At 42.6% G+C, this 12,685-nt stretch overlaps 1 protein-coding gene across 14 annotated transcripts in view; it reads right to left on the bottom strand.

Annotated features, from left to right (window-relative positions):
• The window catches only part of KCTD15 (potassium channel tetramerization domain containing 15), a 53,284-nt gene that overhangs the window by 19,418 nt on the left and 21,181 nt on the right, over positions 1-12,685 (bottom strand). For all 14 annotated transcript variants that reach the window (XM_084644970.1, XM_084644971.1, XM_084644963.1 and 11 more), the window contains one exon: positions 214-358. In XM_084644970.1, coding sequence (XP_084501096.1) covers positions 214-358 — 145 coding nt within the window. The remainder of the gene's footprint in view (positions 1-213; positions 359-12,685) is intronic.

Below are 12,685 nucleotides of genomic sequence, written 5' to 3'. Positions count from 1 at the left end.
GCTTCATCATTTAACTTTGTATGGTATCCATGACAACCACGGGTCTATTTATTAAATCATAGCGTCCCCAATGTAATACACAACTACTAAAAACTTTAACAATAAACATCAACATATAGTTAACTGTGTTTAGGTCAAACACACAAACAAACCTACACCAAAATAAATGACAGAATGGGGAAAAAAATAGATTGTAGACATGGCCTCACTTACCTTAAAGTCATCTGGGAGTAGCAGTTTAGATGTCCTTAGGAAACTTAATATGTATCTGAAAATTTCACCATCTCGATCAATGAAATAATGTTGTTTTAAACTGTCCAAGACAATAGGCTCTGTGCCATTAAACAGACGACTTATTCTGAAAAAAGAAAAGAAAAAAAATGGGTAGAAGAAAGACAAAATTTCATTAGATCCTGCAGGCTTAGAAACAGTCCAGCCAATTCAGTTGTCTCAGTTCAACTTGCATAGGGATAACAATGCAGTATCTTAATTCTGTAAACTCTGTGACAAAGGAGAATGTGCGCAAAGATAGATGTTACATACATACGCCTATGTAACACACACACATACATCTATACTGATGGAGAGAGGGCCTTATTTCGCAATCACTCCTCATGTAAAATTCTCATTGTTCACAATAAGGGCTGCAAACAGGGCCCAAAATTTTGACAGGAGTATTGCCTAGAAGGCTTTTGTCCTGCAATAGGCTGTGCATAGCTGATATGGATACGGGGCGCTAACTATGTAATAAGTCCCTAATTACCATGTACAGCTTATCCTGAATTGAACTGTGTTGACCTTCTAGCCAGTACATTTTTCACCAGGTCAGTTCTCATTAGACAAAAAAAATTTCAATTTTTGAGAAGACAGTTTAAATTAGCCAATGTTAGTTACATAACCCCCCCAGTGCTAAATATTTAGGCCTCTGTGGCAGAATGGTTTAGACAACTAGATTTTGCACAGCTAGGAATGGTCCATACAAGCTTCTGCAACTATTCCACTTGAGGCCCTGTTGCCAGTATTCCAAGAGGAGTCATTTCTCACCAGGTGAGGCGTACAAAGGGAAGTCATTTACGTGTTTGGGTGCCAAAGAAAAGGAATGTAGACATTATGCCAGGTGGCTAATTGGTTAGACATAAACCTGACCAAAATGCAAAGTTTTAAATATTTCCTCTTTAATGAGACCATCATTCCAGTTCCCACTGCTATCTCCTTTAAGTTGTAAACAGTATACTCTACATAGCAAGAGACCTGGGCATTGCTTGGCTGGGATTTCATCCTCCCCAAAGTTACAAATGACTGTTTGGTTACAATATGCTTTGTCTTCCCTTGAGAAATAACACAACTTATATAGATACACAAACACACATGCAATATTCTTGAAAGCAGCATCATAGAAGTCAGAGACAGAAATAACCTATGAAGTAATCAAGTCCATCTCCCCGATAATCATAGTTTCCTACTGCAGTTACTAGTGTTTTGCCACATTTAGTTTTAAATGTCCCAGACAACGGGAGTTCCATTATTTCCCTGCGAGAGTATTCTGTGGTCCTCTAGATTCCTCTAGATTCCACCTCCTGACTCCACATTTTGCCGTTTATCTTTGTCCTGTGTTTACAATCCTTCAGTTAGTATCAATACATGTGCCAGTGTTTGCATCATAGCCAATTTGAATTATGAAAATATACCAAATGCTTTCCTAAAATCCAAGTACAACACATCTGCTGCATTTCCTTCAACTTCTAGTTTTGCAGATCGACCAGAAAAAGCAATCAAGTTTGCCTTGCAGTGTTTATACAGTGTAAACCCATCGTTCCATGAGCTCTCGAAGTTTAAACGTCTTGTTTTCACTTAATAGTTATTCCACTATTTTGTCTTCTAATTGTTATTTTACTAGAAGTTACTAGGGGTATCCGCTTTGGTTGTTACAGGTTAAATATACCCTTTGAACAGTGCTATATTTTAGTCCATTAACTACAGGGTTAATTTCCTTCACAAAGTATGCACGTGGGCTAAAGGAGTCCAACTGAGTTTCTGTGCAGCTCTTCAGTTTAACTGGAAAGAGTAAGAGATATCCTGATACAACAACTCATGTTCAATTTTGCACTTGTATTGAATTAATTTGCTTGGTGACAAAGTAGCTTTGAGAGCTTCTACAGAAGATTGCTGTCTTACAGCAAGGCTGCAGCTTTGATCTCTTACCCCTTGGAACCTTTCTTCTGTGTTTTAAGACACACTGAACGAAATCCAATGGCTGCTTTCAGATTATTCAGTATAAAAAGAGGAATGTTTGTCAACAAAGAAGAGACATAGGGAGGACTGGAGAAAGGATTTCCAATTAGGCTGTGCTTAGCGCAGTGCAGGACTTTTATTGTAGAGAAAACAAAAGGCGAGTTTTCAGGCCTGTGTGGATTGCCTTCAGCAGTATTTCTTCACTACTGAATTTTGCTGCTTGGGAAACTCACAGAGTGTTGAAAGACTTAACTGCCACCCCAAAACCAGAATGAAAAACGATTAAGGATTTACCTGACATTTTAGGAGGCTCTTAGGCTCCAAGAACAAACTTCAGTTGCAGTATGTAATGCTGCACCCAGAAAGGGTTCCTCCTCCTAAATTATTTCACAAATGCAAATGACACCTTTGTGAAATCCGCTAGAAGGAACAACATTTCTGGAGCACATGATGAATTCAGTGAAAATGACAGGAACATGGGTTTCAGGCCGAAGCCTTGCATGACAGTTTTTCTGGGGATCTGTAAAGCCATGAAGAGCCTGCTTACCGACAGCTGCACATTAGAAAGAATGATCACTTGATTTGCTTACTCAGGTAGGTCTCACTTTGGAAGAGATGAAACAAAGCCTGCAACAGTATGGAAAGGAATGGTTTGCAGCCTGTTCTGTAAAGGAATAGCATAGCAAATAAATAAAATAAATTGCAATTTAGGCAAATGAGAGTCAGCGCGCAAGATGCCTGTTTGGAAACCACAAGAATCATCTGTGTCCTTTACAAGACCAGACAGCTGCTGGAACTGCAGATCTGCATATAACTATACAATAACAGAGGGTCATGTGTCTGGAGAGATATGCTGTTTCCTGGGACACTAGGATATGGAGACTCCTCAGGGCTTTAGCAACTTGGCACTGTGGTTCAGGCATGTCATCAAGCAGATATAACAGAGATGCCAAGGGTTGGCTGTCCTTAAGAGTAAGATTTACAGCCCCAAAGAGTGAGATTCAAGGCCAAAGAGTGAGACTTTCCAGGTGGCGCGTTTCGTCACTGCTTAAGACAGGGACTCTCATCTTTGGTCCTTGGCGACATCCAATAGTCCAGGTTTTTAATCCAACCAGCGCTTAATAGTTTGTTTTAAAATGTAAACTGCTAAATATTGCACATGAAATACTTAAATGGCCTAATTCATACTAAAGTCTAGGGCAGCGGTTATCAACCTATGGTCCGTAGCCCCCTGAGGGTCCATGGATTATGTCTAAGGGGTCCACAAGATTTAGACTGAAAACTGACTGAACAAAATTCAACTATATATACAAACAACAGATTTCCAAAGGGGTCTGCACCTCCATTTGAAATTTTTTAGGGATCCACAAATGAAAAAAGGTTGAGAACAACTGGTCTAGGGCACAGGAGAATTTTATCTACAATGGAAACCAATGGATTTTAATAAAAACAATTACTTGCTGGTTGGAACAAAAACCTGGGTGGTTGGAGATCCCTGAAGACATGAATTTGTCCAGTGTGGTTTTAATTTTGAACTGTATTTTGCAGACGCAGCAAACTTTTGATCCAGTCCTGTTTGTTTTCTGGCCAAACTCAGATTTTTTTGACCACACACACACACAGGTGGATTAGGGGCTTGTGGGGCTCTGGGCCAGGGCAAGTGGGGGCCCCTCCCTACCCCTTCTGCCTGCAGTCCCCCGTCTGAGCATCTTGCTGGGGACTGGGGTCAGGGCATGGGGGCTTCCCCTGCTCCCCAGCAGGAGCGCTGGGTGAGTGGAGTAGATTGGGGCATGTCTATTTTTCTGGGGGGCCCCCAGTTGGCCAGGGCCTCTGGGCACAGGCCCCATCGGCCCAGTGGCTAATCCGCCACTGCACGCACATACGCCGCCTCCTCTCTCGCCCATAGAGAATGCCTGCCGGCCTGCAGTCTCCATGGTTACCACAGTACACAAGCTTGGAAAGCAGCTTTCCAAGCTCGAAGCCCTGGGCCTGAGGCCCCGAATGTACTGTTGTCTCTTGCAGCGCCTGAGTAATTTTAAATCTTTATATATTTACTCAAAATGAGTGAGATAAGCTTAGGAGTGTGTGAGTGAGACAGCATGCTAATGAGCGAGTATCACACCCAATGAGTGAGACTTGACATGTCTGTATTCACAGGGAGGAAAGCGAGGGGAAGGGATATGGAAAAGGTGGCAGGAGAGCACGACTTGCACTGCACAAGGAACCTCCTGACATTCAATCCACCAGTGATTATTGTTGTAAGTAGAAGTATTCATCACCGCAGTATCTGTGGCAAAATGATATGAAGCCAGCTTCAGCAGAAACCACTTACTTTCACTGCAGTTTGGAAGAGAGTGGAAACCTCAAGAAAGTGAAATACCAGGGAGGTGGGAAAGTTTCCAGCACTGAGATCTTATTTAGTACTTCCAAAAACTTCTACATGTCTTCTCTAGTAATATTATACTTTCTGATTAATAAAGACATTTTTGTCATGATTTAATTTCCAGACATTGGATCAAATCCAGACTGGATCCATTCAACAAGTACCTGTAGGTAGGCCTTAGGATTCTGCAAGGCCTTAGGATTCTGCACTTGCCTTCCCCTTGCCCCTTATTCCTGAGACATGCTGGGAGTACTTTCCTGTAGTACTTTTTACAGTGCCGGCTGGTTCAACAGCTCCTCTTACCAGCCTTGTCTCTTCACTGCCCACTCTGACTGCAGGGGACCTCTTCCACTTTGCGTGGCCAGCACACAGCAGATGCTAAGCACACGCTGACCAGTGAGATGCTCCTCAGGATACGTGTGTCCACCTGGCTCCCTTTACTCCTGCTACTCCCAAACCTGCCTCTGCAGAACAGTGCCCACAAAATGGCTGTGGTCCAGCTCTGGCCTAGTGGGTCTACTGGTTAATTTGACACTGGATCAAACACTTTTCGCTACTCTTCCTCACTTTTCGAATGACACCTGCTGATTCTATTTCTATAGTTTCTTTGCACTTCCATTGTTTTTGTTAAAGACTTTTACATTTTCAGTAATATTTAGCCAAAATGCCAAAGGGGAGTTTCCAGCTTTATATTGCTTTAACAGGGATATTAAGATCCCCTTTTATTAGATTAAAAATAAACAAACCAGCCAGCCAACCCACATTTGAATAACTTTACCGGTAAACTCTTTTCTTGCTTCCTTGGAAATTAAAAGATCAGTTTACTGCTTTTAGGTATCTACAGACCCTCTGTTTCAGCCCATGTTAGGCCAGTAACTCTGGCCACCAACTCTCTACCTGGAAGACAAAACTAAACTCTCTTTGGTGCTTGTCAGAAATCATTTCTTAATTTAACAGAGAGGTCATTACTGAGTAATGACAGCACTGTCAACTCCTGGGGTTTATGAGTCAGGCCCCCAAAAATCATGAGATTGGCTTACAAATCATTAAATTTTAAAAATAAATGTTGAGGTGGTTTTTTATTCCTGCCATCTGCTTTTTGAGCTTTTAGAGTCACATTTTCAAGATTTTCTTCATTGCCAAAAAAGGGGCTCTTTTTTAAAATGAAAGCTGAGATTTACCCCGTATCATCTGACTGCAAGAAGCTTTAAGAAAAATACCAAATAACATGAGACTTGTGATAAAACTGGGGGCGTCTGTAACACTTGATGTGAAAAAACAAAACTGTGGCTACTCTTCTCTCAGGTTCCAAAATTCCCCTGGCCATACTCACAGTCCCCCAGCATCCACAACACTTGCCACACCCACAAGTCCAGCATTCCCCACCCATCACACCCACTTTGCCAGCTCCTACAAATTTCATTAACAAAGCATGCTAGGCAGTGTCAGTAAGACTCTTTACCACAAGTAGTGCATTAAAAATATTAATTTAAGTAATTATGTTATGAATATTTAACTGTTCAGTAATATTTTTGTCATTTATAATTTATTTGTTTACATTTATTAAAAATGGATTTTGTAGATATTTCTTCTGCCCTTTGTCAAATTAGTCAGGAATCTACATTTAGAAAATTATCTTTAAAATGTGGCTTTTTGTAATTTTTTTGCAGGGAGGAAGGGAAGAAATTCTACTCTGGCTGTGCTCCAAGCACAAAGTACCTTTACTGCTCTGTTGCTCTATTCTTCTCTTCACCTGCTGCTCCCCTCTGCTTTTCCACACCCTGCTGTTTTACTCCAAGCATAAGCAGAGTGGCAAAGTGAAGTTGACAAGATCTCTGAAGCTCTCTCTCACTTGATAAGGAGTCTGTCAGTTGTACTTGGCTGCTTTGCTCGTGCATGGAGTTGGAGCAGTAGAGGTGGGGAAGCAGAACATAGGAGAGAGAGGAAGGAAAAAAGGGACTAATTTCTTTAAGTATATCAGAAGCAGGATGTCTGCCAAACAGTCAACGGGGTCACTGGATGATGAAAGTGCTAAAGGAGTACTTAAGGAAGACAAATTAGTTGCGGAAAAGCTAAATGAATTCTTTGCATCGGTCTTCACCTTGGAGGATGTGGGGAAGATCCCCACACCTAAGCCATTCTTTTTAGGTGACAAATCTGAGCAACTGTCCCAGACTAAGTTGTCAGTAGAGGCGATTTGGTAACAAATTTAACAGTAATAAGTCACCAGGAGCAGATGATACTCACCCAACAGTTTGGAAGGAACTCAAATCTAAAACTGCAGAACTACTAACTATAGTATATAACCTATCGCTTAAATCAACCTCTGTACCAGACGACTGGATGGTAGCTAATGATTTTTTAAAAAGGCTCCAGAGGCGATCCTGGCAATTAAGGCTAGTAAGCCTAACTTCAGTACCAGGCAAACTGATTGTATAGTAAATAAGAGAATTATCAGACACTCAAATAAACACTATATACTGGAAAGCGTCAACATAGCTTTTTAAAAGGAAATCATGCCTCACCAATCTATTAAAATTCTTTGAGGGTGTCAACAAGCATGAGGACCAGACTCATCCAGCTGATAATAGTGTACTTGGACTTTCAGAAGGCCTTTGACAAGGTCCCTCACCAAATGCAGTTCAGCAAACTAAGCAGTCACAGGATAAGAGGGAAGGTCCTCTCATGAATCAGTAACTGGTTAAAAGATAGGAACAAAGGATAGAAATAAATGGTCATTTTTCACAATGGAGAGAGGTAAATAGCAGGACTTGTATTGTTCAATATATTCAGAAATGATTTAGAAAAGAGGGTGAACAGTGAGTTGGCAAAATTTGCGGAAAATACAAAATTACTCAAAATAGTTAAGTTCAAAGCTGACTGCAAAGAGTTACAAAGGGAGCTTACTGAACTAGGTGACTGGGCAAAAAAATGGCAGATGAAATTCAATGTTGACAAATGCAAAGTAATCCACACTGGAAAAATAATCCCAGCTATACATAAATTAGCTGCTACCACTCAAGAAAGAGATCTTGGGATTCATTGTGGATAGTTCTCTGAAAACATCTGCTCAATGTGCAACGGCAGTCAAAAAAGCTAACAGAATGTTAGGAACCATTAGAAAAAGGATAGATAATAAAACAGAAAATATCATAATGCTGCTATATAAATCCATGGTATCCCCCACACCTTGAATACCGACTGCATGGTGATCTAGTTGCCCCATCTCAAAAAAGAAGTATCAGAATTGGAAAAAGTACAGAGAAGGGCAAGAAAAATGATGAGGGATATGACACACTTTCCACATAAGGAGAGATTAAAAAAGACTGGGACTGTTCAGTTTAGAAAAAAGATGATAACGGGAGACTGTGATAGAAATCTATAAGATCATGGATGCTGTGGAGACAGTGAATTAGGGAAGTGTTATTACTTCACTCAACACAAGAACTAGGGGTCGCTCAATCAAATTAAAAGGCAGCAGGTTTAAAACAAACAAAAGGAAGTACTTCTTTATACAATGCATAGTCAACCTCTGGAACTCATTGCCAAGAGGTGTTGTGAAGGCCAAAAGTATAACTGGAATTAAAAAAAGAATTAGATAAATTCACAGAGGACAGGTCAGTCAATGGCAACTACTCACAACAGTCAGGGATACAACTCCTTAAACCACCGACTGCCAGAAGCTAGGACTAGCTGATGGACTGGATCGCTCAATAATTAACCATTCTGTTGATTCCGTCTGAAGCACCTGGCACTGGTCACTGTCAGAAGACAGGCTACTGGGCTAGATGCACTATTGGTATGACCAAATATGGCTGTTCTTATGTTCATCCAAGGATCTCAACGAACTTCATATAAAATAATTTAAGATTCACAAGGCCCCTATAAGGTAGGGACAGTAGATATTATTTCTGTGTTGAAGATGGAATGCTGAGACACAGAAAAATTAAGTGATTGGCACACAGGACCAGAAAGCAGTTGAGTAGTATTTCACCCTGCCACGCATGCCATTTGAGAATATGAATTTACACTGAAGAAAACGAGAGACTGCCGGCAGAGTAAGGTACTATTCAATATGCTAAGTGTAACAGAATTAACCCAGGCTTAGATCCCAGGTCTCCTGTCCTCCAGTCCTATGTTGTAACCACAAGATCACACTTTGGCTCCAGCATTGAACAGTACTGCTCAATGTTTCCAGCAGTATTTTTTTTTCACATTTTCACTCTGTCTATTATAAAACTAATGAGGCAGACCCAGATTCACTCCAGGGTATGCATGGGAGTCCCCAGTGGCAGAAGGCTATCGGGTGAATGGAGCTGGGATAGTGAAAAGCAGCTGCAATCTCCTTTACTATGGGGTGCATTTAAGGGGCCCCAAGCTGCCTGAAAAGCAGGTGGCACCTGCCAGGGAGAAGGCATAGGCGGCCTAGGAGCGTACTGAATTAGCGCTGCCTGCTCTGGAGCCCTGATGAAAATTCTGAGGGAACAAAGCACTGCTGTCCTTGGCTAGAGCACATCCTCCTCCATGCCCTGCCACACAAAGGGCTTAGCTGAAGCGTGGAGATGCCATTTGCACCTTTCTGCACCACCTTTCCTGAATCTGGCTCATAATTTTATCTTTCAACTAGTATGAAGATTAGTATGAAGCTCAATAGAAAAAAACAACCCTCCTCTGGATAGTTGTAGTATATTTCCACACACTCTCACCTATCCAATAGGGACTTTTAAAACCTTTTCCCATTATGGCTAGGGCCCCAGCAATTTCACAGCCGTGAAAAATGTGTCAGGGACCATGATATAAGCCCTTCCCCCATGAAATCTGATCTCCCCCATGCTGCTGGGAATGCCCCAGCTGGGGGCTTGTAGCTGGAAGTCCCGGCCGGGCTAGGGAAGGACAGGACTTCGGGCTGCAGGAATCTCTGGAGCTGGGCAGCAGCCCCGTAGGTTCCTGCAGCTAGAGGAGGCTTGTGGAGGTGGATCCAATCTCCCCCTTGCTGTTGGGAGCGCCGCAGCTGAGGGCTCGTACCTGTGAGTCCTGGCCGGGCTGGGGAGGGAGAGGACTTGTCCTTCCCCTGCACAGCCATTCTTGGAGAGTGGGGAGGAGATAAGACCCACCTCTGGGTGCCTCCCAGGAAGCTCTGGGGCTGGTCAGCAACTCCAGAGGTTCCTGCAGCTGGAGGAGGCTTGTGGAGGTGGGTCCGATCTCCTCCTTGCTGTGGGGAGTGCTCCAGCCGGGGGCTCCTAGCTGCCAATCCCACAGTGCTGAGGATGGACAGGACTCAGAACTTCCTCTTCACCTACACAGTTGCTTGTGGGAGCGGGGAGAATCAGATCCACCTCCAGGTACCTTTTGGGTTGGGACCCCCCCCGTTACAACACTGTGAAATCTCAGATGTAAACATCTGAAAACGTGCAATTGACCAATTTTAAAACCCTCTGGCCATGAAATTGATCGAAACAGACCCTAAATTTGGTAGGGCCCAAATTATGGCAGCCAGATAAACAGCCACCCTTGTGAGGGGAAAGGAGCACCAGGGCATGGGCCCTTGGAATTCTACAGAGACTAAACATATAGCCCTGCTGCTTTACAGAGGTGCCATTTGTGTGCTGCCATGAAGGTTCTGCCACAGGTTCCATTACAAACCCTTATTGTCACAGTTTAATAACTCAACCACATAAACTTGCTTCAGGCTGAAACTCGGCACTTAGGGTGTCAGAGCAGAAGAGAATTTTTGTTTTAAACAATTTTTCTAAAAAGTCTATTGTTCATTTTTATATATTGATGGGGGAAGGAAAGTATGACAGCCCAAAGTTGGGGGTTTCAGCTCTGAATGTGCCATGCTGCCAACACCAATCATTTATAGACAGGGCCTGATTTTCAAAGGTACACCTCTACCCCGATATAACGTGACCCAATATAACACAAATTTGGATATAACGCGGTCAAGCAGCGCTCGGGGGGGCGGGGCTGCGCGCTCCGGTGGATCAAAGCAAATTCGATATATCGTGGTTTCACCTATAAAGTGGTAAGATTTTTTGGCTCCTGAGACAGCGTTATATCGGGGTAGAGGTCTATTTATGTATGTAAATAGGCAAGTAGGTGCCTCGTGAGATTTTTAAAAGCACCTATGCCCCAACCCTCAATGCTAGGTTGAAAATCTGGTCCTTACCCCATAAACAAAAACACTAGCAGAAAATAGAGAGCTAACTCATCGCGCTCTTGTACTAAAAGCTGTGAGATGTTAAAAGTTACTCAGCAGACTTAACATGTTCCCTGCCCATCATTCTACCAGGGAGAGTGGTTTGTGGGCCCACAGAGACCAGGGCTTTCCAACAATGCCTGCATCCCAAAATCTTCAAGGAAATCCGACAGGGAAGGCCAGTCCTTCTGCATTGGTCTAAGAGACTCCTCCCTGGCAGCACAGCTCAGTGAGAGCTGCTGTCACAGCATGACTGCCCACAGCTGCTCCCTAGGCCCCAGCCGTGAGGAATAGAGGGCAAGTTGATGCCAAAACTGTCAGCACTCGCTTTCACTTGACTTTCCACCTGAAATTCTGCAGATTTGCCAAGATATTGCTGTCACTTTGATATGACTGTCGTCTTTATCCTGGGCTGACATGACCTCCCTAACCATGGAGCCCCAACCATGCAATGGGCACACAGATGGGCTTCTTCATCCTGAGCGCAGATCCTGGAAATGGCAACTCAGATTTTCCATGATACTATACAGCCAAGGTAAGAAAGGCTTTCTTGAGACTGGAGGGAAAGTGGCAAATGTGATATAGCCACTGATACCCATTGTGCATCTCCCCCACCCCCCGCCAACTTCCACTTGGTTTAGCTTACCTCCTCTCCTGTAAGCAAATATGCTTACTTAATTTAGGCCACACTCTCAAGAATCTCAAACTCAGCTTCTCATTGTGATTCCACAATTTTGGGTTAGGTGCACAAATTCTATTGGAAGTCAATGAAATCTGAGTGCCTACGTTATAGGCACATTTAAAAATCCCATCTATAAAAAACTCCGGAGATAAATGGCCAAACATAATGTCTAAATACGGAATCTGATTTGTAGATACAAAATTTAGGCTTTTTTAAAACATATAACCCAAGAGCATTTATCTTTCATTATTTAAAACTGATTTGGACAAAGCACCAGAGAATATACTGTACAGTTCAGGGAGGAGGACAAGACAACCTACAAGGTGAGCGGTTTATCCATCTCTAATTTCTATAATCCTGTGTTCTTGCCTTTTAACTTTGATGCTGGAATTCCATAGGAGTTTTTTGAGCCATATGCTCACACTGGAGTGCTTCTGAAGGATATTACACTCATTAACTATTACGCACCTAGAGGAACTACTGGATCTATTACTATTACCTAGATTTAATACTTTATATTTTGCTGTGCAGGCAAGAATATCTGTTTTTGCAATAGATCAGAGCTGGTATATATATATTTTATCAACATGTATTTTTAAAAGTCAATAATCCAATGTGGCCATTACCATTCACTTAGCTAGGTAATTCTTAAGGTTCTAGGATGATTTTTTTTATACTGTGCCTTTTGGGGGTGCAAGGAAGGAGCAAAGAGAAAGAAGTTATGGCTAAAGGACCAGGGTTGAAGGGAAAAGTCTCCTTTTAAAGTTAGTGGAGAGTCCAGTTCTGATCTCATTTCCACCAGGTTTACACTGTTGTAAATCTAAGGGCGTCACTCCTAATTTACATCAGGGTAAGTGAGATCAGAATTAGGCCCTTTAGAATTAGTTATTCATCATTGCGGGAGGACTGCATGAGCTCGGAAAACATGTCATTGCGAGTGCGTTTTTTTCGCTTTCTAATCTGCCATATCCTCAAGGACAGAGATGATAGGGGGAGCATAGAAACATTCTACACTCTATGATTCTGGGGGACTCCATGGTCACCTGTGCTGTTGAGTTCATCACACTGACCAAACAGGAAATGGAATTCAAAAGTTCCTGGGGCTTTTCCTGTGTACCTGGCTAGTGCATCGGAGTTCAAAGTGCTGTCCAGAGCGGTCACAATGGAACACTCTGGGATAGGTCCTGGA

This window comes from Lepidochelys olivacea (assembly GCF_965140295.1).
Source record: "Lepidochelys olivacea isolate rLepOli2 genome assembly, chromosome: 12".
Lineage (NCBI taxonomy): Eukaryota > Metazoa > Chordata > Testudines > Cheloniidae > Lepidochelys > Lepidochelys olivacea.
This window is presented reverse-complemented; position numbering and strand designations above follow the sequence as displayed.